The sequence below is a fragment of the Pseudophryne corroboree genome, chromosome 1, assembly GCF_028390025.1.
Source record: "Pseudophryne corroboree isolate aPseCor3 chromosome 1, aPseCor3.hap2, whole genome shotgun sequence".
Lineage (NCBI taxonomy): Eukaryota > Metazoa > Chordata > Amphibia > Anura > Myobatrachidae > Pseudophryne > Pseudophryne corroboree.
The window spans coordinates 119,646,590-119,672,275 of record NC_086444.1 but is presented as its reverse complement, the minus strand read 5'-3'; the positions used below and the strand labels follow the sequence as shown (position 1 = coordinate 119,672,275).

General features: G+C 43.6%; 1 protein-coding gene across 1 annotated transcript in view; it reads right to left on the bottom strand.

The window, feature by feature from the left end:
• IL31RA (interleukin 31 receptor A) overlaps positions 1–25,686 on the bottom strand; it is a 102,454-nt gene that overhangs the window by 7,330 nt on the left and 69,438 nt on the right. The window contains exons 8-13 of the mRNA XM_063962497.1: positions 14,399–14,472; positions 13,027–13,243; positions 9,578–9,760; positions 2,309–2,410; positions 2,047–2,193; positions 502–639 (exon numbers count right to left, since the gene is read on the bottom strand). Coding sequence (XP_063818567.1) covers positions 502–639; positions 2,047–2,193; positions 2,309–2,410; positions 9,578–9,760; positions 13,027–13,243; positions 14,399–14,472 — 861 coding nt within the window. The remainder of the gene's footprint in view (positions 1–501; positions 640–2,046; positions 2,194–2,308; positions 2,411–9,577; positions 9,761–13,026; positions 13,244–14,398; positions 14,473–25,686) is intronic.

The window sequence follows — 25,686 nt, the reverse complement described above, 5'->3', positions numbered from 1 at the left end:
GCCTCTGTGTTGGCTGGCCACACCCCTAACCATGTTCCTCTACCACTGCATTCCCTCGTCTGCCACTGAAAGGTGTCACAAACACCCACCAACAGCTACTGGGAGGTAATCTTCCAGCAGTCATAGGACTAAGCAGGCAGTGCCAGCCCTTCTACTCACTCGAATCAACCCCGGTCACCTCCTCCTGCCTCGGATCCAAAGTTCTAGTAAATTCTGTGTGAAATGTAGTAGTAGTAGGTTTAGTGACTGCCCGTTAATGTAGTGATGGTTGGCAGCCATATTGTAGGAGACTGTCTCCAAGTCCTGAGTGCCAAGTGTGATCTACACCTGTGTGTTTCCATAATATCTAGTACCAATGTCAATCACTCCATCTTGTTGTGTATTTCCCTCAAAAACAAAGCTCCATTGGATGTTTCCACTAGTGGATATAGGAGCGGCATACCTGAGAACGTTGTACTGTATATAGTCCTGTAAAGCAGAGTCCCAACAGTAATGACTTACTATATTTCCATGTGCGGAACTCAACAGGTTCTCCACTTGTATTCCCAGCCTGGGTACTTGCTAAAACATAAGCCGTGTACAGAGTGTTTGGCAGCAATTGTAGCGTGTATCTGTAGATATGACTATCCACTGTAACAACTGGAATTAGTGGAAGAAAGAAACAAGAAATTAATTAATTCCTAATCTTTAGTTGTCATCACTGGCAGGAATAGTTTGTCACTGATGAAAGATTTAACAAGCTACTTAGAGCCCCCATTTGCTGCAAAATGCCCTCAACATGCCCTCAGACTTCTCCTGCCACAAAATATACCTAACCTCCCCCACATGACCACAGACCGCAACTGCCATAAAATGTCCCTACAGACCCCCAACTATATTCCAAACTCTCCCACATGCTCCTCTAAGGACCACTCATGTCCTTACTCACTGGGAATATTAGTAAGAACCCAGAACAGAGCTTGCAGATGTGATCACAATCATCTGTTCCTGGTCCTTGTATTGGGTTCAGAATGATTTACCGACGGATACAATACCGATGGTCATAATCCCGACAGTTATTGACCGACAGTCAAAATACCGTCACGGTCCAAATACTGACATTCTTTATACAGACATGTTCAAAATGTAGACATAGTCAGAATACTGACATTTAAAATGCCGACATGTCAAAATACCGACTTGAGTTTTTTTGGGAGGTGTCAATGCCGACCTAAGTCGACATGGACACCATCTCAGTGTACTGCATCCACTTGCAGGGCTCGCTGCCCTCTAGGTCCACTGGGATGGTAAAGTGTGAACAAGTCTGTTTTGGGCCAAAAATTCCTTAAAAACGCATGTCGGCATTTTGACATGTCGGTATTCCGACTTTGTCAGCATTTTGAACATGTTGGCATAATGAATGTTGGTATTTTGACTGTCGGTCAATGGCTGTCGGGATTAAGACCATCAGTATTGTGTCCGTCGGTAAATCAACTGCTACTCCTTGTATTGGGAGGGAAGCGCATTTACTACCTAAGCACAGTTAGGTGCATATCTCATATGTGGTGAAGTTGCAGGAGACTCACGATTTTTTCGTTAGTCCCCTGCACCCATAGAATATCTTCCATATACCACCCACTTCCTTGTGTAGCAAACAGGTTGGTTAGATAATTATGGGAATATTGGTGCTGGGTGGAGATAGTAGGGCTAAATGACGCCAGTCACGTCATTTTAACACAGCCCCCTCCCCAGAGCCAGGCCCCGCCCCCTAAAGTGTCCAGCAGTGTCACCTCTCTGGTCTTCTACCAGACAGGAGACAAAAGATGTAGGTAAGTATGATATGTGGCCAACTCAGAATAGGTCACAAAATGTGCCTTTTTTTTTATACCCCAGATGCATTTGGCGTTTACGTTCGGATCCAGCTCTGAATGAAGTCCATTGTTTCTATAACTCAGCACAGTAAAGTCTATTATAGTTGATAGTTTTTAAACAAAACTGTAAAGATAATTAGAAAAAAAATTGGAATGCAAAAAGTTCAGGGGACAAAACTGTGGACAATCTACTTACCAGATTCATGTTCATTACTAGATTTATAAACAATACTAAATGTAGTTAAAAATCCGTTTGCTTCATCCTTTCCGATTCGATCCCATTTTATTGTTGCCACAGTTTTGCCCACGTTCTCTATTCTGGCGTTAGGTCCTCGAAGGGGAGCTGTAATTAATACCATATACTTAATACAAAGTATTACCTTGCATTTTACATGACACTCTTTGTATAATGAATATTATACCTGGGATAAATCAGATTAATAATATATTGTCATTACCTCCTTCCTTGTAATAAAAACACTTTGTATATGAAGCCTCCACCCTTTCTGCTAATATAGGGTAAATTGAAAGTTTGTAACGTTTATAGGGTTCAAAGGTTCCTGTGGGAGAAAAGCAACACAAGATAATTGTACACATATTTCTCAAACGCTGCAATAACACTGACCGTAATACACTGCCATAACTCTGTGTACACACAGTATAGCTATACGCAAGTGTCCACTAGACTGCAAGCAAGGTCTTCTGTTCCCTATGTCTCATGTGTATGTCTAATTCAAACCTAATTGTCATGTTCAACTTGTATCGGTTTGATTTTTATGTTTATTTTGTGCTTTTGGATATTGTATTAGTGTATTGGGAATTTATTAGAGATGAGCGCCGGAAATTTTTCGGGTTTTGTGTTTTGGTTTTGGGTTCGGTTCCGCGGCCGTGTTTTGGGTTCGACCGCGTTTTGGCAAAACCTCACCGAATTTTTTTTGTCGGATTCGGGTGTGTTTTGGATTCGGGTGTTTTTTTCAAAAAACCCTAAAAAACAGCTTAAATCATAGAATTTGGGGGTCATTTTGATCCCAAAGTATTATTAACCTCAAAAACCATAATTTCCACTCATTTTCAGTCTATTCTGAATACCTCACACCTCACAATATTATTTTTAGTCCTAAAATTTGCACCGAGGTCGCTGCGTGAGTAAGATAAGCGACCCTAGTGGCCGACACAAACACCGGGCCCATCTAGGAGTGGCACTGCAGTGTCACGCAGGATGTCCCTTCCAAAAAACCCTCCCCAAACAGCACATGACGCAAAGAAAAAAAGAGGCGCAATGAGGTAGCTGACTGTGTGAGTAAGATAAGCGACCCTAGTGGCCGACACAAACACCGGGCCCATCTAGGAGTGGCACTGCAGTGTCACGCAGGATGTCCCTTCCAAAAAACCCTCCCCAAACAGCACATGACGCAAAGAAAAAAAGAGGCGCAATGAGGTAGCTGACTGTGTGAGTAAGATAAGCGACCCTAGTGGCCGACACAAACACCGGGCCCATCTAGGAGTGGCACTGCAGTGTCACGCAGGATGGCCCTTCCAAAAAACCCTCCCCAAACAGCACATGACGCAAAGAAAAATAAAAGAAAAAAGAGGTGCAAGATGGAATTGTCCTTGGGCCCTCCCACCCACCCTTATGTTGTATAAACAAAACAGGACATGCACACTTTAACCAACCCATCATTTCAGTGACAGGGTCTGCCACACGACTGTGACTGATATGACGGGTTGGTTTGGACCCCCCCCAAAAAAGAAGCAATTAATCTCTCCTTGCACAAACTGGCTCTACAGAGGCAAGATGTCCACCTCATCATCATCGTCCGATATATCACCGTGTACATCCCCCTCCTCACAGATTATCAATTCGTCCCCACTGGAATCCACCATCTCAGCTCCCTGTGTACTTTGTGGAGGCAATTGCTGCTGGTCAATGTCTCCGCGGAGGAATTGATTATAATTCATTTTAATGAACATCATCTTCTCCACATTTTCTGGATGTAACCTCGTACGCCGATTGCTGACAAGGTGAGCGGCGGCACTAAACACTCTTTCGGAGTACACACTTGTGGGAGGGCAACTTAGGTAGAATAAAGCCAGTTTGTGCAAGGGCCTCCAAATTGCCTCTTTTTCCTGCCAGTATAAGTACGGACTGTGTGACGTGCCTACTTGGATGCGGTCACTCATATAATCCTCCACCATTCTTTCAATGTTGAGAGAATCATATGCAGTGACAGTAGACGACATGTCCGTAATCGTTGTCAGGTCCTTCAGTCCGGACCAGATGTCAGCATCAGCAGTCGCTCCAGACTGCCCTGCATCACCGCCAGCGGGTGGGCTCGGAATTCTGAGCCTTTTCCTCGCACCCCCAGTTGCGGGAGAATGTGAAGGAGGAGATGTTGACAGGTCGCGTTCCGCTTGACTTGACAATTTTCTCACCAGCAGGTCTTTCAACCCCAGCAGACTTGTGTCTGCCGGAAAGAGAGATCCAAGGTAGGCTTTAAATCTAGGATCGAGCATGGTGGCCAAAATGTAGTGCTCGGATTTCAACAGATTGACCACCCGTGAATCCTTGTTAAGCGAATTAAGGGCTCCATCCACAAGTCCCACATGCCTAGCGGAATCGCTCCGTGTTAGCTCCTCCTTCAATGTCTCCAGCTTCTTCTGCAAAAGCCTGATGAGGGGAATGACCTGACTCAGGCTGGCAGTGTCTGAACTGACTTCACGTGTGGCAAGTTCAAAGGGCATCAGAACCTTGCACAACGTTGAAATCATTCTCCACTGCGCTTGAGACAGGTGCATTCCACCTCCTATATCGTGCTCAATTGTATAGGCTTGAATGGCCTTTTGCTGCTCCTCCAACCTCTGAAGCATATAGAGGGTTGAATTCCACCTCGTTACCACTTCTTGCTTCAGATGATGGCAGGGCAGGTTCAGTAGTTTTTGGTGGTGCTCCAGTCTTCTGTACGTGGTGCCTGTACGCCGAAAGTGTCCCGCAATTCTTCTGGCCACCGACAGCATCTCTTGCACGCCCCTGTCGTTTTTTAAAAAATTCTGCACCACCAAATTCAAGGTATGTGCAAAACATGGGACGTGCTGGAATTTGCCCATATTTAATGCACACACAATATTGCTGGCGTTGTCCGATGCCACAAATCCACAGGAGAGTCCAATTGGGGTAAGCCATTCCGCGATGATCTTCCTCAGTTGCCGTAAGAGGTTTTCAGCTGTGTGCGTATTCTGGAAAGCGGTGATACAAAGCGTAGCCTGCCTAGGAAAGAGTTGGCGTTTGCGAGATGCTGCTACTGGTGCCGCCGCTGCTGTTCTTGCGGCGGGAGTCCATACATCTACCCAGTGGGCTGTCACAGTCATATAGTCCTGACCCTGCCCTGCTCCACTTGTCCACATGTCCGTGGTTAAGTGGACATTGGGTACAGCTGCATTTTTTAGGACACTGGTGACTCTTTTTCTGAGGTCTGTGTACATTTTCGGTATCGCCTGCCTAGAGAAATGGAACCTAGATGGTATTTGGTACCGGGGACACAGTACCTCCAACAAGTCTCTAGTTGGCTCTGCAGTAATGATGGATACCGGAACCACGTTTCTCACCACCCAGGATGCCAAGGCATCAGTTATCCGCTTTGCAGTAGGATGACTGCTGTGATATTTCATCTTCCTCGCAAAGGACTGTTGAACAGTCAATTGCTTACTGGAAGTAGTACAAGTGGGCTTACGACTTCCCCTCTGGGATGACCATCGACTCCCAGCAGCAACAACAGCAGCGCCAGCAGCAGTAGGCGTTACACGCAAGGATGCATTGGAGGAATCCCAGGCAGGAGAGGAATCGTCAGAATTGCCAGTGACATGGCCTGCAGGACTATTGGCATTCCTGGGGAAGGAGGAAATTGACACTGAGGGAGTTGGTGGGGTGGTTTGCGTGAGCTTGGTTACAAGAGGAAGGGATTTACTGGTCAGTGGACTGCTTCCGCTGTCGGCCAAAGTTTTTGAACTTGTCACTGACTTATTATGAATGCGCTGCAGGTGACGTATAAGGGAGGATGTTCCGAGGTGGTTAACGTCCTTACCCCTACTTATTACAGCTTGACAAAGGGAACACACGGCTTGACAAATGTTGTCCGCATTTCTGGTGAAATACTTCCACACCGAAGAGCTGATTTTTTTGGTATTTTCACCAGGCATGTCAACGGCCATATTCCTCCCACGGACAACAGGTGTCTCCCCGGGTGCCTGACTTAAACAAACCACCTCACCATCAGAATCCTCCTGGTCAATTTCCTCCCCAGCGCCAGCAACACCCATATCCTCCTCATCCTGGTGTACTTCAACACTGACATCTTCAATCTGACTATCAGGAACTGGACTGCGGGTGCTCCTTCCAGCACTTGCAGGGGGCGTGCAAATGGTGGAAGGCGCATGCTCTTCACGTCCAGTGTTGGGAAGGTCAGGCATCGCAACCGACACAATTGGACTCTCCTTGTGGATTTGGGATTTCGAAGAACGCACAGTTCTTTGCTGTGCTTTTTCCAGCTTGAGTCTTTTCATTTTTCTAGCGAGAGGCTGAGTGCTTCCATCCTCATGTGAAGCTGAACCACTAGCCATGAACATAGGCCAGGGCCTCAGCCGTTCCTTGCCACTCCGTGTGGTAAATGGCATATTGGCAAGTTTACGCTTCTCCTCCGACAATTTTATTTTAGGTTTTGGAGTCCTTTTTTTACTGATATTTGGTGTTTTGGATTTGACATGCTCTGTACTATGACATTGGGCATCGGCCTTGGCAGACGACGTTGCTGGCATTTCATCGTCTCGGCCATGACTAGTGGCAGCAGCTTCAGCACGAGGTGGAAGTGGATCTTGATCTTTCCCTAATTTTGGAACCTCAACATTTTTGTTCTCCATATTTTAATAGGCACAACTAAAAGGCACCTCAGGTAAACAATGGAGATGGATGGATACTAGTATACAATTATGGATGGACTGCCGAGTGCCGACACAGAGGTAGCTACAGCCGTGGACTAACGTACTGTACTGTGTCTGCTGCTAATATTTAGACTGGATGATAATGAGATGTAGTATGTATAAAGAAGAAAGAAAAAAAAACCACGGGTAGGTGGTATACAATTATGGATGGACTGCCGAGTGCCGACACAGAGGTAGCTACAGCCGTGGACTACCGTACTGTACTGTGTCTGCTGCTAATATAGACTGGATGATAATGAGATGTAGTATGTATAAAGAAGAAAGAAAAAAAAACCACGGGTAGGTGGTATACAATTATGGACGGACTGCCGAGTGCCGACACAGAGGTAGCTACAGCCGTGGACTACCGTACTGTACTGTCTGCTGCTAATATAGACTGGATGATAATGAGATGTAGTATGTATAAAGAAGAAAGAAAAAAAACCACGGGTAGGTGGTATACAATTATGGATGGACTGCCGAGTGCCGACACAGAGGTAGCTACAGCCGTGGACTACCGTACTGTACTGTGTCTGCTGCTAATATAGACTGGATGATAATGAGATGTAGTATGTATAAAGAAGAAAAAAAAAACCACGGGTAGGTGGTATACAATTATGGATGGACTGCCGAGTGCCGACACAGAGGTAGCTACAGCCGTGGACTACCGTACTGTACTGTGTCTGCTGCTAATATAGACTGGATGATAATGAGATGTAGTATGTATAAAGAAGAAAAAAAAAACCACGGGTAGGTGGTATACAATTATGGATGGACTGCCGAGTGCCGACACAGAGGTAGCTACAGCCATGGACTACCGTACTGTACTGTGTCTGCTGCTAATATAGACTGGATGATAATGAGATGTAGTATGTATAAAGAAGAAAGAAAAAAAAACCACGGGTAGGTGGTATACAATTATGGATGGACTGCCGAGTGCCGACACAGAGGTAGCTACAGCCGTGGACTACCGTACTGTACTGTGTCTGCTGCTAATATAGACTGGATGATAATGAGATGTAGTATGTATAAAGAAGAAAGAAAAAAAAACCACGGGTAGGTGGTATACAATTATGGACGGACTGCCGAGTGCCGACACAGAGGTAGCTACAGCCGTGGACTACCGTACTGTACTGTGTCTGCTGCTAATATAGACTGGTTGATAATGAGATGTAGTATGTATAAAGAAGAAAAAACAAACAAACACGGGTAGGTGGTATACAATTATGGATGGACTGCCGAGTGCCGACACAGAGGTAGCTACAGCCGTGGACTACCGTACTGTACTGTGTCTGCTGCTAATATAGACTGGATGATAATGAGATGTAGTATGTATAAAGAAGAAAAAAAAAACCACGGGTAGGTGGTATACAATTATGGATGGACTGCCGAGTGCCGACACAGAGGTAGCTACAGCCGTGGACTACCGTACTGTACTGTGTCTGCTGCTAATATAGACTGGATGATAATGAGATGTAGTATGTATAAAGAAGAAAGAAAAAAAAACCACGGGTAGGTGGTATACAATTATGGATGGACTGCCGAGTGCCGACACAGAGGTAGCTACAGCCGTGAACTACCGTACGGTGTCTGCTGCGACTGGATGATAAATAATGATATAAAAAATATATATATATCACTACTGCAGCCGGACAGGTATATATTATATAATGACGGACCTGCTGGACACTGTCTGTCAGCAGAATGAGTTTTTTATAGAATAAAAAAACACCACACAAGTCACACGACGAGTGTTTAACTTTTTCAGGCAATTACAATATAGTATACTATACTGGTGGTCAGTGTGGTCAGGTCACTGGTCAGTCACACTGGCAGTGGCACTCCTGCAGCAAAAGTGTGCACTGTTTAATTTTAATAATATGTACTCCTGGCTCCTGCTATAACCTATAACTGCTCCCCAGTCTCCCCCACAATTAAGCTGTGTGAGCACAGTCAGATATTATACATAGATGATGCAGCACACTGGGCTGAGCACAGATATGGTATGTGACTGAGTCACTGTGTATCGTTTTTTTTCAGGCAGAGAACGGATTATATTAAATAAAACTGCACTGGTGGTCACTGGTCAGTCACTAGTAAACTCTGCACTCTCTAGTACTCCTAAGCTCCAGTAAATCAAGTGTCTCTGTCTCAATCTCACTCTCTCTCTTCTAATCTAAATGGAGAGGACGCCAGCCACGTCCTCTCCCTATCAATCTCAATGCACGTGTGAAAATGGCGGCGACGCGCGGCTCCTTATATAGAATCCGAGTCTCGCGATAGAATCCGAGCCTCGCGAGAATCCGACAGCGTCATGATGACGTTCGGGCGCGCTCGGGTTAACCGAGCAAGGCGGGAAGATCCGAGTCGCTCGGATCCGTGTAAAAAAAGCTGAAGTTCGGGCGGGTTCGGATTCCGAGGAACCGAACCCGCTCATCTCTAGAATTTATAGCTGTATTTGATTATGTATACTTGTAAATTGTATACAATGTAAAGTCTACTGTGGAATGTCTCCTTTATTGTTTTCACAAACACATCAGAGGGAGCTATAGACAACAGAAGAGAGTGCTAATATTGGATAGCCATTTACCATTAAATTACTAATTGTACATTATCCTGAGTTTTAAGGATTTCCTGTTTTTTGAGACTTCGTGGTTTAACCTCTAGAATGGATCTGTTCCTAAAGTTCCAAGTGACCTACGTATAATTAAGTTTCCATAAAATTATCTACATATAGAGCAAAGGGAAGCTGGTACCTTTTCCTGCTGTCCATTCTAAGGCGTTCTCCACATACTGAAAGAATATAATACAAGGACCTGTTTCCAAATCCACACACCACTCTACCACAAATCTCTGGATCCCCGGTCTGGTAACATTCCAGGACACAGTCATGTCTTCATTCCTTGTTGATATCTGAACATCATCAATCAGATTCTGAGCTGGAAAATATGAGTAGTTAGTAGTCAGAATAAGCTGTATAACCAAGGAGACTAAGAAAGTGATCAGGCATGTAAAGGCAGAAGCTGAAGAGAAAATGGCCCATTCAATAGATAAAGGGGACACATTTTTTTTTTTAAAGTATATAATTGGAAGGAGAAAACCAAATGGAGGAATAATAAGACTTAAGACAGAGTGAGAATTTGGTGAAGGGAGGCAATAGCAGATAATCTAAACAATTATTTTTGCTCAGTATTCACTACAGAAGGAGAGGGGAAGTAAATAAGGTAGATGAAAGTACACTAACAGGACTCTCAAAACTGAAAGTGGATAAATCAATGGGACCAGATGGGACACATCCAATGATACTAAAAGAGCTAAAAGATGTGCTGGTAGCACCATTAACAGGATTATTCAATCAGTCGCTAGATACAGGTGAAGTTCCAGAGGACTGGAAAATAGCGAATGTAGTTCCACAGCACAAAAGTGGAAGCAAGGAAGAAGCAAGTAACTACAGACCAGTAAGCTTACATCAGTAATGGGAAAGTAATGGAAACACTATTAAAAGAAAAATAAGTGGAATATCTTAAACAACTAACAGCATCCAAAACAGCATGGATTTACTGCGGGGAGATCTTGCCAAACAAATCTTATTGACTTTTTTGACTAAAATAATAGATCAAGGAGGGGCTGTAGATGTAGTATATCTAGACTTCAGTAAGGCATTTGATACTGTACCACATCGCAGACTGCTAAATAAACTCAAAGCGTAGATTATAAAACAGTTAAATGGATAAGAAAGTATTAATATAATGAAAATATTAATATATAGAAAAAGTGGGCAACAGATTAAAAAGATAATATTGGTTATATATTGTCTGCTTTGCGGGAATGGGGGGTGGGAGGTACATCAAAGCTATCCCCATCTTCACCTATACCCCCATTAATAGGAATGTATTATATATGTATATTATACTGTATCTGGTTTTATTGTGTAATTGTCACTGCATATTGCTTCAAATATAAGTTCTTTCTTTGAAATAAAAGAGAGTACCCTATGATCAGGGTGTTGAAACATATTAGCTATTAATCATTACAGTTTATAAGTATTCATCTATGGAATGGGTTAATAAAATAATAATAATAATAATAATAATAATATAAATAAATAAATAAATAATAAAATAACTAAAAAGAAGGTATTCTATTTCTATACCTTTAGTTATCAGGAGTGCATTCTATGGAGGTATATGTTACCAATGGAGTACCCCCCAGGGATCTGTACCTGGACCAGTGCTCTTTAATATCTTTGTTGGTGACATTGCAAATGGTACTGAAGGGAAAGTATGCCTTTTTGCAGATGAGCAACAGGGTAGACACACCGGGAGGGGTTAAACAAATCATTGATTATCTAGGTAGACTAGAGAATTGGTCAAGAATGTGGCAACTACAGTTTAATGCTAAAAAATGCAAAATCATGCACTGGTCTCAAAAACCCAAAGGCTAAATATAGTATCAAGGGTACTATAATGGAAACTACTGAGGAGGAAAGGGATTTAGGAGTCACAATTTCAAGTAACTTAAAGGCAGGAAAGCAATGCAACAAATCAATGAGAATGGCAAGTCATATGCTTGGTTGCACATTGAGAGGAATCAGCAGCAGACAAAAAGAAGTAATAATGCCACTGTATAGGTCACTGGTACGGCCTCATCTGTAATACTGCGTCCAGATCTGAAAACCATATCTCCAGAAGGATATAAATACATTAGAGAGCATACAAAGAAGGGCAACTAAAATGGTGCATGGCCTACATCACAAAACTCACCTGGAAAGACTAAAAGATCTTAACATGTATAGTTTAGAGCAGAGAAGAGAAAGGGGGGACATGATAGAGACTTTTAAATATACCAAGGGTTTTAACAAAGTTCAGGAGGGAGACATTCTTCAAAGGAAGAGAAGTATTAGAACTCGAGGACATTCACTGAGACTGGAGGGAGGCAGGTTCAGGGGAAATTTAAGGAAAACTTACTTCACAGAAAGGGTAGTGGGCAAGTGGAATAGCCTCCCATCAGAGGCGGTAGAGGCTAAGACTGTAGAGCAATTTAAACTTGATTGGGATAGGCATATGAATATCCTTACAAAGAACTAAGGTTCAAAAGGGTTTGAGATTGCCTAAAGGATTAAAAAAAGGAGCAGACTAGATGGGCCAAGTGGTTCTTATCTGCCGTCAAATGTTTCTAACCAGCATTTCTTCCCTTTATTTCAAATGAGCCTCTTCAAAAGTGAAAGGGTCTTATGTAAAGTGGCATTTGCATGACATCATTGTGGACACTGCATTTTTTCACTCTCTTTAGGAGAGGCTAATTTATATATTTTTCCCATGATGCTTTGCCTTAAATCATCCATATTTCTTCACATTATTACAGTGAGGTTTCCATTACACACATAATCATAATAATATTAATAATAATAATGTACTGTAATGCTATAACAAATGTAGCCTTCTGCGCAACATCACCATATAAGACTATTTGCTATTTATTAGGGCCAGAGCCTGACCAAATTGGTGCCCCTTAAATGTGTGCTTGGTGACACAAGGGTAGGCCACATTCATCTATATAACCTATGCCTAGTGCTGGCTGCTAACTCAGTGGTTCTCAAACTTTTTTGACATCCCAACCGTGTATCAGAATTTATTTTAGTGGCACCCCTAGGCCAAAAGTTTCTACTAGAGAAATTTCCTCCAAAATATAAATGAAGTAAATTGTGTGTGCATATGTCATCCTTAGGTTCAGTTATGTCAGGGACAGGATTCACTTCTGTTTGTCCACATATTTTATGATTGGAAGCCACAGGCACTGGTTTTGTCTATTACATTGACCATAATTAATGTGAATTGGCCCTGGACCACCAACCCAGGGCACCCTTGCAAGTACCCCGAGGCACATAGTTTGAGAACATCTGTGTTAACCTATACCAGGTCTATCAAGACAATTAATCATTTTATATTCTCCCTACAAATAAAAATTAAATTTCATGGATTAATATTTATATAGTTTATTTCTCTCAAATCAAGCATTTGTTTGGAAAATGCATTTTCCCGGTTTCCCTGTCCATATTGCTGTAAATCACTAAAGAATAAAATAAGAATGTGAGTAAGGTCTCACAGGTCACTAGAAACATTCAGAATATAAAGACCAAGTAAAGTAAGAAAAGGCATTTAAAATGGAGCCAATTAGACACTTAATAGCTCCTCTTACTAATTACCTTTTTCATTACTGGCTGGAATTCTTAGTGTGGCTTTAGGGGACGATCCAGCTGAATTGTAATACACAACAGATATTATGTAAGCCTGTTCGGATATATTCAGCGACAACTTATTCTGGTTTGTAGTTTTATTCTCCGCAGCAGCAGTCTTGTCCTCTGGGAACCACTGAACAAAGTAGCCCAGAATTATTCCAGTTGGCTTTATATTGGGTCTTTCCTATAGAAAATGCAAATAAACTCTATAAATGAGAAATTAAAACAAAATGTGATCCTTAGAAGGTATGTTAAGTTTACATTATATTAAATGTATTCGCATCGCCATGACTACCATACACTGGGGCCAATTTGAAGGATCTGCGTCCTGATGCACAAAGTAACAGTATTTGGTACTTTGCGCACGAGCAGGACCCGTTCTGTGTGTGAGCAAACGAGTCCTGCGACATAGGACACTGTACAGCATCAGACTGTCAGTGATTGACAGTCTATGGGGGCAGCGACGGCCTTAGCTTGTGAAAGCAGAGGTGTGTCACCACTGTTTAGTGGGAGGGAAGAGGCCAGGATCTCCGTCGATGGATGGAGATTTCCTGGCTTCTTAAAATGATCATTAGAACAGGCCACCTTCTTCCATTGCTCCACAGTCCAGTTCCGACGCTCTCATGCCCATTGTAGTGGCTTTTGGCAGTGGACAGGGGTTAGAATGGGCATTCTGACTGGTCTGCTTCTACACAACGAAGCAAGATGCCAGCATTTATTTTTTCAGCAGTATGTGCTACAGTAGCTCTTGTGTGGGTTCAGACCAGATGGGGAAGAGCACTGTCTCAGTGTTGCTCAGTATACCATCTACACAGTGAGAGATGAGAGGGTGAGAACCGGGGGCAGTGCAGGCATCTTCAGAAGTGCTGAGCACGCCCATAGAGTTTTGAAAATGGGGGCATTCCACAGGGTCACGCACCCTTTCAGGTGCATGTGGGGATCCCTATTTTCAAATACCATTTGTTGGGAGGTATGCGGTGTCTTGGTAGGATCTCATACAGGGCGAGAAACTGATTCTGCAGGTATTTAAAATACTTTGGCATTATTGCCTCTTGTATGACAAGAAAAACCAACCCACACAGTGTGCTTCTCCCAAGCAAGTGAGCAGTCACTCAAACCCTGCTTACGTAGTTAGAGAAGCATCAACCTCCTAACATAGCAACCTGCTGCTGAGACCTAACATGGAGCATGCTGAACATTTAGTAAAGCATAAACACTTACTATATGTATATTTTTCATGTCAGTAATATATAGCATTTTGTGAGAATTAGGTGATTTATGGCTGGTTAGGTGAAATAAAAATAATTAACTTGTAATGTAGTGGTCTTTTCATGGTTACCTGCCATTTCAGATGTACCATTCTTATGTTGTTTGATGTGATCACTCTCCATAGTTCCACTTTGTGAGAAGGTGCTGAAAAACACAAAATGTTTTTATTCCACTGAAATCCAGGTGGGGACAACAGAGAAAGCTTACTTGAATGTATGTGTCTTTCCAATCAGTGGTGCACAATGGTGGTATAATCAGTTAGCCCACTGTTGATGGTAAAAAGAGTGTGTTGGCATTTGACTAACTTATCTTACCTGCCAAAACACTGGGTCTGATTCCGGTCCTGACGCAACTGGAAAGCATGTTGCAAAGTACCTATGTGCGTATGTGCAGTACGGGTTCTGCGTAGCTGAACGTACTACGGCTGCAGACGTCAAGTGATTGATAGTCTGCACCTGTTTAGGGGAGAGGAGGGAGAAGCAGTTTCCCAATACTGAGGCGTGTCACCTCCATTTTGGGGGAGTGCCAGGCCATGATCTCAGTCTTCCGATGGAGATTTCCTGGCCATTTGGTAGGAGCCGGGTCACTCAGCCGGCCGATGAACTTGCATAGTGAACTGAAACTGCATCCACATCTGAATCAGGCTGACTTTGCGATGCCGTGAATTCCATCACAAAACGAGAGTTATGGTAGACTTACCTTTGTTAACTCTCTTTCTTCAAAGTTGATGAGAGTCCAGGCACCAAACAGTTAAGTTTTCAGCATATCCCAGAATGCTCGGCTTTTCTCCCATATAACCCCGTCTCCATGCTCAGGCATTCAGTTTTGTGAACCAGCTCAAAGCAGGAAGAAAGAAAGAAGAAAGATGTTAGGCACATAAGAACATATTCTCACAGACAGGAGAAAGGAACCAGTGGCAAATTCCGTAAAAACCCAGAAGGGACAGGTGCGTCAGGTTGGGTGCCCTGTGGACCCTATGAACTTCGAAGAAAGAGAGTTAACAAAGGTAAGTCTACTATAACTCTCGTTCCCTGTGCAACCCCTGTGAATCCTGATGAAGAAAACATCGGGGAAGTCCAAAAGCAGTATTTCAAGGGAGGGGACGTGCCTGAGAAGACAAAAGAATCCAGCGTCCAAAAGAAGCATCCTGGGAGGCGAATGTATCAAAGGCATAAAACCTAAGAAACGTGTGGATATAAGACCACAGTCACCTTGCACAATTGTTCGGCGGACACGACATGGCATGCCGCCCATGAAGGTCCTACAGACTAAGTAGAATGGGCAGAAATTGAAGCTGGAACAGGGATGTCAGCTTGAATGAATGCTTGTGTGATGACCATTCTAATCCATCTGGCCAGAGTCTGCTTATTAGCAGGCTAACCACGCTTGTGAAATCTATATAGAATGAACAGAGCATTAGAGCATCTGACAGCACTAGTACGGTCCACATAAATATGTAGCACACGTACCACATCCAAAGAACGTTCCTTTGTTGACAAATCTGGTGAGACAAAGGCCGAAACCACGATATCCTGATTAAGATGGAATTTTGAAACCACTGTAGGAAGGTAAACAGGCCTGCTTTGGAGAACCGCACTGTCTTGATGAAAAATCAGGAAGGAAGGATGACAGGAGAGAGCTCCTAGGTCCGACACCCTACTGGCAGATTCAATAGCAAGCAAAAACAATACCTTAGCCATCAGCCATTTAAGATCAGCTGACTCTAAAGGTTCAAAGGGGGGCTCCTGAAGAGCGTCCAGTACAACAGACAGATCCCATGGAGCTACTGGAGGAACATATGAAGGTTGTACACACATGATACCTTGAAGGAATGTACGTACATCAGAAAGCGGAGCAATTCTGCGTTGGAACCAGACTGACAAAGCAGAAATGTGTACTTTAAGGGAGGCAGGGCGCAAGCCTAAGTCCAAACCGCTTTGAGGAAAGGCAAGTATTCTGGAAATTTTGAAACTAGTTGCATCGTTACGATGGCGAAGTGTAAACTACCAGGTGGTAGGAATTGGAGTTTAAATGACACCAAACTTTGTGTGACAGGAAAGAGGAAATTGCTTCATGCACTTATATTCTTTTAAAATGTAATTTATTTATATTTTGTAAGATATCCTGATTGGATGGAAAGGACTCAGGGGGCACTGAGATGCAGTGTGGTTTTACTGTATAAAAAAAGGAGGCCTGTGAGCTCCAGAGTTGTATTATACCAATTTCATTCTGCTGTAACATCTTGCTGTATTGCTGTAGTCTCTAGCAATAGGGAAGAGTCTTTTTTAAGACTATTGCAGCAAATAATCATCATCTGCCTCAAGACGACAGCTTCATCTTGTGACCTGCAGGGCTAGGCAAAACCTAGCTCCGTTTTCCGGCTGTCCAGGGTGTAACCAGCGCCTCCAAGCTCCACCTTAAGCCAGCCACCGGGTAGAGTCAAGCGACTAGTAGGGATTCGTCAACACCACACAAGTGTGGCAAGAAGGCGTGTCGACACATACAGAGCAGAACCGTGGTTCCAGATGCCACGGCAGGTTAGGAGTTTGGTGGTGGCAGCTAAGTACCCACCCACTGCGCAGTGGGTGGAGTCAGTAACAGGCAGTTACTGATGGTAAGTGAGAATACCCTATGTGACCTAAAACTCCATTGTATGATTGGGGATGGGCCGCAAAGCGGTGAGGGCTGTAGTACGGGATTGTCCGGTCACAGAAATTGTTTATGCTAGTGGAGTTTTATTGCATCCTCTGTAACTGGGGGTGGGGTGTTAGGTCTTGATAGGAATTATTGGACACACATGGATAGAATCCATTCTTAAGGAGAGGTGCTGGGCTGATCAGGGTTGTATTAGAAGGGTTGTTTAAAAGGGTTATGAAATCTTGTAAAGAGGACTTATTCAGGACAAACAACATTACAGCAAAGGAACAGACATACAGCATGCATTTCAACCTCATGCAAACTCATCTGTCCATTTAAATGTTTCTCTCTCACACCCTCATGCAGTCTAAGAACAGTTGTTATATCATGATTTGCTTGCAAATTAATACCTGTGTTTGCAATTTTTGCTTACCTATGCATAGTCAATGAAAGCATGCTGGTCTGGTGTTTGCATACTCACAAAGTACTAACTTTCACCTATAACCAACTAAACATTGGCCACACTGGTAGCCTTTATTCATTTGCCAAGAATTCCTTTAGATGCAATCTAGGGTCAGCTGTGCTGATCAATTTGCCTTCACATACGTAAATTATTCATAATACTAAGTGTTTGTAAATGAACAGCTGAACAACACCAGTAAACAGGTATTTGAACATTTACATTTAAATATTGCAACATTTTACACTCCAAGCCTAAAGAACTGTACTTTTATCTGAATAAAAACATGTACCACAAATTAATTTTCTTCAGTATACTCCATAGATTTTTCTCTAAAACAATAACATCCATAACTTAAATCTGTGTTAGGAATGCTGCAAGACCTTTCCACTTCATCTGCAACTACTCAAATCTATGTCCATAGCTTACCAAAAACATCTGAATTCTCACCTGTACCAATGTTATCTGTCTATTTAGACTATGAAAAGACATCCCCAATCTGCTCACTACAGTTCTCTCTTATACAAACATATATATGTTTTTTGATGTAATGATTTGGTTATAATTGGCATTGCATGTGTGGGGAAGTTGCTCAGTGAAACATAGTTTATTATTGCATGCTGTCTGGTGTTTACCTCCTTTGATCGTTTGGCAATTTGTGGTCAGGTGTACTATATCTTTACATTTAGTGAGGTGTAGTCATGGTATAAAGGACAGAGCGTGATTCCTGATTAGTAAAAAAAACAAAACAAATACCAAACACTGAGCAACATCACCAAACCGGTAATTTCAACTTTAAACTTGTCATTTATTTTTTACTGTCTGGACATGGCTACTAATAACAGATTCACAGACAAAATTCTTAAAGCTATGTGTGCAAATGCTAGGAGCTAAGGAGACAAAATTCCAGAGCTAATTGCAATAATGACAAGGGATAACCTTGATATTGTGGCAATTGCATTGTCATGGTGCAATGAGAATCATGACTGGGACATAGCTATACCAGAATACAATTTATTTAGGAAGGATATAATGGGAAGAATAGGAAGAGGGGTAGCAATGTATGTGAAAAAAGCATAAATGCTACTTTAATACAAAATATTGAAGACAAAACTGAGGCCCTTTGGGTCACCATGGAAACCGGGGAGAAGGACATTATTTGCATTGGGGTGATCTATAGACCACCAGGCCAGGGGCAGGATTTGGACAGGAACCTATTGTTGGACATCACTAAAATGGCTTTAAAGGGAGAAGTCATAATCATGGGAGACTTTAATTTACCTGATGTAAATTGGGAGGGGTCTTTTGCAAGTTCAACTACAAGTGGCAAATTTCTAAATTCCTTACAGGGCGCATCTCTCAAGCAATTGGTGAGGGAGCCCGCTCGCAAAGACTCAATATTAGATTTAATTCTTACAAATGGTGACAGGATATCAGACGTATATGTGGGTGAGCACCTGGGATCCAGTTATCATCAAGCAGTATGGTTTAGTATAAACACAGGATCCAACTCCTGTCACACAAAAATAAGAGGTGTTGGATTTTAGAAATGCTGACTTTGCAAAAATGGGGAGATGTTTAAGTGATTCATTGGCGGACTGGAGGAACTTTGAAGGGGTACAGGAGAGGTGGGAAAAACTAAAAAGTGCAATACTAAGGACAACAGACCTTTGTATCAAAAGGGTTAGGAAAAGTACCAGGAAAAGGAAGCCAATGTGGTTCACAAAAGAAGTATCAACTAGTGTGAAAGCAAAAAAAGATGGCTTTTAGGAAATACAAACAGACTCAAAATAATAATGACAAAGAGGTGTATCTTGACAGACGAAAGGATTCTAAGAAAGTGATTAGACGTTCAAAGGCAGAAGCTGAGGAGAAAATGGCCCAGTCAGTAGACAGAAGAGGCAACATTTTTTTTAAGTATTTAAGTGAAAGTATAAAATCAAAGGGAGGAATAATAAGACTTAAGACAGAGAGTGAGCATTTGGTGGAGGGAGACAAGGCAATAGCAGATCACCTAAATAATTATTTTTGCTCAGTATTTACTACAGAAGGAGAAGGGAAGGGTCCACAGTTAAGTTGCAAGGACATTCATAAAAATAAGGTAGATGAAACTACATTTACAGAGGAGAAGGTCCTAACAGAACTTTCAAAACTAACAGTGGATAAATCAATGGGGCCAGATGGGATAAACCCACGGATACTAAAAGAGCTAAAAGATGTGCTGGTGACACCTTTAACAGAATTATTTAACCAGTCACTAAATGCAGGTGCCATTCCAGAAGACTGGAAAAGAGCAGATGTAGTTCCACTGCACAAAAGTGGAAGCAAGGAAGAAGCAAGTAACTACAGACCAGTAAGCCTCACATCAGTAGTAGGGAAAGTAATAGAAAAAACTATTAAAAGAAAGAGTTGTGGAATATCTTAAATCAAACAACTTACAGGATCCAAAACAGCATGGATTTACTGATGGGAGATCATGCCAATCAAATCTTATTGACTTTTTTGACTCTGTGACAAAAATAATAGATCATGGGGGAGCTGTAGATATAGCATATCTAGTATTTAGTAAGGCATTTGACACTGTCACACATCACAGACTGCTAAATAAACTTGAAAGCATAGGGGTAGATTATAAAACCGTTAAATGGATAAGAACCTGTTTGCAGGATAGGAAACAGACAGTTGTCATAAATGGAGTGCAATCTATGGAGGGAAATGTTACCAGCGGAGTACCCCCTGGGATCTGTACTTGGACCAGTTCTCTTTAATATCTTTGTTGGTGACATTGCAAATGGTATTGAAGGGAAAATATGCCTTTTTGCAGATGATACAAAGATATGCAACAGGGTAGACACACCAGGAAGGGTAAAACAAATGATTGGTGACCTAGGTAGGCTTGAGAAATGGTCAAGAACGTGGCAACTACAGTTTAATGCTAAAAAAAAAATGCCAAATCATGCACTTGGGTCTCAAAAACCCAAAGGCTAAATATAGTATCAAATGTACTATAATGGAAACTACTGAGGAAAGGGATTTAGGAGCTACTATTTCAAGTGACTTAAAGGCAGGAAAGCAATGCAACAAAGCAATGAGAAAGGCAAGTCAGATGCATGGTTGCATAGGGAGAGGAATCAGTAGCAGGAAAAAGAAGAAGTAATATTGCCACTGGTATGGCCCCATCTGGAATACTGTGTCCAGTTCTGGAGACCATATCTCCAGAAGGACATAAATACATTAGAGAGTGTACAAAGAAGGGCAACTAAAATGGTGAATGGCCTACATCACAAAACTTACCCGGAAAGGCGAAAAGATCTTAACATGTATAGTTTGGAGGAGAGAAGGGAAAGGGGGGACATGATAGAAACTTTCAAATATACCAAGGGTTTTATTTTAACAAAGTTCAGGAGGGAGACATTCTTCAAAGGAAGAGAAGTATTAGAACTTGAGGACATACACTGAAACTGGAGGGAGGCAGGTTCAGGGGAAATTTAAGGAAAAATTACTTCACAGAAAGGGTAGTGGATAAATGAAATAGCCTCCCATCAGAGGTGGTAGAGGCTAAGACGGTAGAGCAATTTAAATATGCTTGGGATAGGCATATGAATATCCTTACAGAGAATTAAGGTTCAAAAAGGGTTGAGATTACCTAAAGGATACAAAAAGGGGCAGACTAGATGGGTCAAGTGGTTCTTATCTGCCGTCAAATTCTATGTTTCTGTGCAGCGCACCAGGTGAAGTAAGTATGCCACACTCGATAATAAGTGTCATACATACATGCAGAGGCAGATATGCGTGCCTTACGCATTGTTTGAATAACAGCATTTGAAAATCCTTTTGTTTTTAGGATTGATAATTCAAAAGCCACACCGTCAAAGACAGACGGGTGAGATCTGGAAGGAGACATGGGCCCTACGAGAGAAGGTCCCGTTGTTGAGGATGTTGAAGGGGTTGCCCCAATGAGAGGCCTTGGAGAGCTGAGAACCAATGCTGTCTGGGCCATGCTGGGGATACCAGAATTAGGTTTTCTCCTTCTTGTTTGAATTTCCAAAGCACCCGAGGTAGCAGGGATACTGGAGAAAAAATGTATGGTAGACAAAATGTCAGCTGGACCGATAAAGCATCTACAAAAGCTGCTTGCAGATCCCTGGACCGGCATACGAACACCGGAACTTTGTGAATGTGGAGTGAGGCCATAATATCCACGTCCGCTAGGCCCCACCTGTCCACTAGGAGTTTGAAGACCTCTGGGTGAAGAGCTCATTCTCTGGCATGAACATCCTGATGACTGAGGAAATATGCTGCCCAGTTGAGTACGCCCAGGATGAACACAGCTCATATGGCCAGAAGATGACTTTCAGCCCACCGGAGGATCTTGGACACTTTTTGCACCGCCAATTTTGCTGCAAGTGCCACCCTGGTGATTGATATAGGCAATTTCTCGTACGTCCTAGAGGATGCTGGGGACTCCGTAAGGACCATGGGGTATAGACGGGCTCCGCAGGAGACATGGGCACTCTAAAGACTTTAGAATGGGTGTGCACTGGCTCCTCCCTCTATGCCCCTCCTCCAGACCTCAGTTAGATCCTGTGCCCAGAGGAGACTGGGTGCATTGCAGGGGAGCTCTCCTGAGTTTCTCTGAAAAAGACTTTTTGTTAGGTTTTTTATTTTCAGGGAGCACTGCTGGCAACAGGCTCCCTGCATAGTGGGACTGAGGGGAGAGAAGCAGATCTACTTAAATGATAGGCTCTGCTTCTTAGGCTACTGGACACCATTGGCTCCAGAGGGTCAGAACACAGGTCTCATCCTTGCAGTTCGTCCCGGAGCCGCGCCGCCGTCCCCCTCACAGAGCCAGAAGATAGAAGCCGGGTGAGTATGAGAAGAAAGAAGACTTCGAAGGCGGCAGAAGACTTCAGATCTTCACTGAGGTACCACGCAGCGGTAACACTGCGCGCCATTGCTCCCAACACCCACACACAAAAGGCACTGTACGGGTGCAGGGCGCAGGGGGGGGGGCGTCCTGGGCAGCAATTTTTACCTCATAAACAGCACTGGCACAGTTATTAGATACTGCTGAGGCAATATAATATAAAACCCCCGCCAGTATAAAGAAATTGAGCGGGACCGAAGCCCGTCGTCGAGGGTGCGGGGCTTGATCCTCCAGCACTAACCAGCGCCATTTTTCTCCACAGCATGCTGCATAGAAGTGCTCCCAGACTCTCCCCTGCTGAACAATAACAGGGGACAAAAACGAGGGGGGGGGGGCACATTTATTTGGTGCAGTTTGTACATATATTTTATATATAAAGCGCTATTTAGGCTGGGACCGTGGTTTCAGCATATTGTAGCGCTGGGTGTGTGCTGGCATTCTCTCTCTCTGTCTCTCCAAAGGGCCTTATTGTGGGTCAGTCCCCATATTTATTTATCCCAGTGTGTGTGGGGGGTGTCAGTATGTGTGTGTCGACATGTCTGAAGCGGAAGGCTCGTCTTGGGAGATAGCAGAGCAGATGGAGGTGGTGTCTCCGTCGGCACAGCCAACACCTGATTGGGTGGACATGTGGAATGTTTCAATGATAATGTGGCTTTATTACAGATTGGACAAAGCAGAGTCCAAAGACAAGCAGGGAATTAACCCATGGCTTTTACTGTGTCCCAGGACCCTTCAGGGTCCCATAAATGTCCCTTTGCCCAGTTAGCAGACATTGATACCGACACGGATTCCGACTCCAGTGTCGACTAGGATGATGCAAGGTTGCACCCATGAGTCACGACAGTATTCAATATAGGTTTATTGTAATAAACGTTGTTTTGCATATCTCAGAGGACTCCTCTGTCCCTGACACGAGGGTCTGCATATTTAAAGAAAAATAACCTAACTCATCTCATGAGCTGACCGTTTACCACATACATCAAAGAGGTGCTTCCATACCGATTTTCAAATCGGCCTTGCCAGCTACTTCCCCGGAGAGGAAAATAATTTTGTCTGCCATACTAAAGCTGGGTCAACAGCAAGTGTTTATCATGGTTCCCCTAGAGCAGTGGTTCTCAAACTCGGTCCTCAGGACCCCACACGGTTCACGTTTTCCAGGTCACCCGGCAGCTGCACTGTGCATCACCAACTGTCACATTTTGAAAATCTACAGGTGACCTGCAAAACATGAACCGTGTGGGGTCCTGAGGACCGAGTTTGAGAACCTGTGCCCTAGAGCAACAGGGAAAAGGGTTTTATTCAGCCCTATTTGTGGTCCCAGAGCCGGATGGCTCGGTCAGACCGATTCTGAATCTAAAATTCCTAAACCTACATTTAAAGAGGTTCAGATTCAAGATGGAATCTCTCAAGGCAAGGATATCCAGCCTGGAAAGTGGGGGATTTTAGGGTGTCACTAGACATAATGGATGCATACCTTCATGTCCCCATATATCCTCCTCATCGGGCGTACCTAAGGTTCGCTGTACAGGATTGTCATTACCAGTTTCAGACGTTGCCGTTTGGGCTTTCTACGGGCCCGAGACTTTCACCAAGGTAATGGCGGAAATAATGGTTCTCCTGCGCAAACAAGGGGTCACAAGTATCGCATACTTGAATGATCTCCTGATAAAAGCGAGTTCAGGGGAGCAGTTATTAATAACAGTGTCTCTCTCCCTGAGAGTACTACAACAGCACAGCTGGATTCTAAATCTGCCAAAGTCGCAGTGGGTTCCGACAACTCGGTTGTATTTTTTTTGCCATTATTCTGGATACGGAAAAACAGAGGGGTTTTTCTCCCGGTAGTAAAGAGCCCAGGAACTCCAGAAAATGATCAAAGACCTGTTAAAGCCTAAAAGAGTGTCAGTCCATCAATGCACTTGAGTACTGGGAAAAATGGTGGCGACCTACGAGGCCATCCCCTTCGGCAGGTTTCATGCGAGAACATTTCAGTGGGGCCTTCTGGACAGGTGGTCCGGGTCCCATCTTCAAATTCATTAGAAAATAAGCCTGTCCCCCAGGGCCAGGGTGTCTCTCCTGTGGTAGCGGCAGAGTGCTCAGCTTCTAGAGGGTCGCAGGTTCGGAATTCAAGACTGGGTTCTGGTGACCACGGACGCGAGCTTTCGAGGATGGGGAGCAGTCACACAAGGAAGAAATTTTCAGGGACTATGGTCAAGCCAGGAGGCTTGTCTACACATCAACATTCTAGAATTAAGGGCCATATACAACGGCCTACGACAAGCGGGGAATCTTCTTCACCACCTACCGGTTCTGATTCAATCAGAAAACGTCACAGCCGTGGCTCATGTAAACCGCCAAGGCGGGACAAGGAGCAGAGTGGCAATGGCGGAAGTTACCAGGATTCTTCGCTGGGCAGAAAATCACGTAAGCGCTCTGTCAGCAGTCTTCATTCCGGGAGTGGACAACTGGGAAGCAGACTTCCTCAGCAGACACGATCTACATCCAGGAGAGTGGGGACTTCATCAAGAAGTTTTTGCAGAGATAACAAGTCTTTGGGGACTTCCTCAAATAGACATGATGGCGTCACGCCTCAACAAGAAGCTTCGGAGGTATTGTGCCAGGTCAAGGGACCCTCAGGCAGTAGCGGTAGATGCCCTGGTGACACCATGGGTGTTTTCAGTCGGTCTATGTTGTCCCTCCTCTTCCTCTCATCTCAAAAATATTGAGAATCATAAGACGAAAAAGAGTGCAGACAATACTCATTGTTCCAGATTGGCCTTGAAGGGCCTGGTATTCAGATCTTCAGGAGATGCTCACAGAAGATCCATGGCCTCTTCCTCTCAAGGAGGACCTGTTGCAGCAGGGGCCCTGCGTGTTCCAAGACTTATCGCGGTTACGTTTGATGGCATGGCGGTTGAACACCGAATCCTAGCTGGGAAAGGTATTCCGGAGGAAGTCATCCCTACTCTGATAAAGGCTAGGAAGGAGGTGACGGCGAAACATTATCACCGTATCTGGAGGAAGTATGTATCTTGGTGTGTAGCCAAGAATGCTCCTACGGAAGATTTCCACAGATTTCGTCCCTATCTATATTCTTTCACAAGGAATTGGCTTCTCTCCCAGAAGTGCAGACTTTTGTAAAGGGAGTGCTGCACATCCAGCCTCCATTTGTGCCCCCAGTGGCACCATGGGACCTTAACGTGGTGTTACAGTTCCTAAAATCTCACTGGTTTGAGCCTCTTCAAACAGTTGAATTAAAATTTCTCACTTGGAAGGTGGTCATGTTGTTGGCCTTGGCATCTGCAAGGCGGGTGTCCGAATTGGCGGCTTTGTCTCA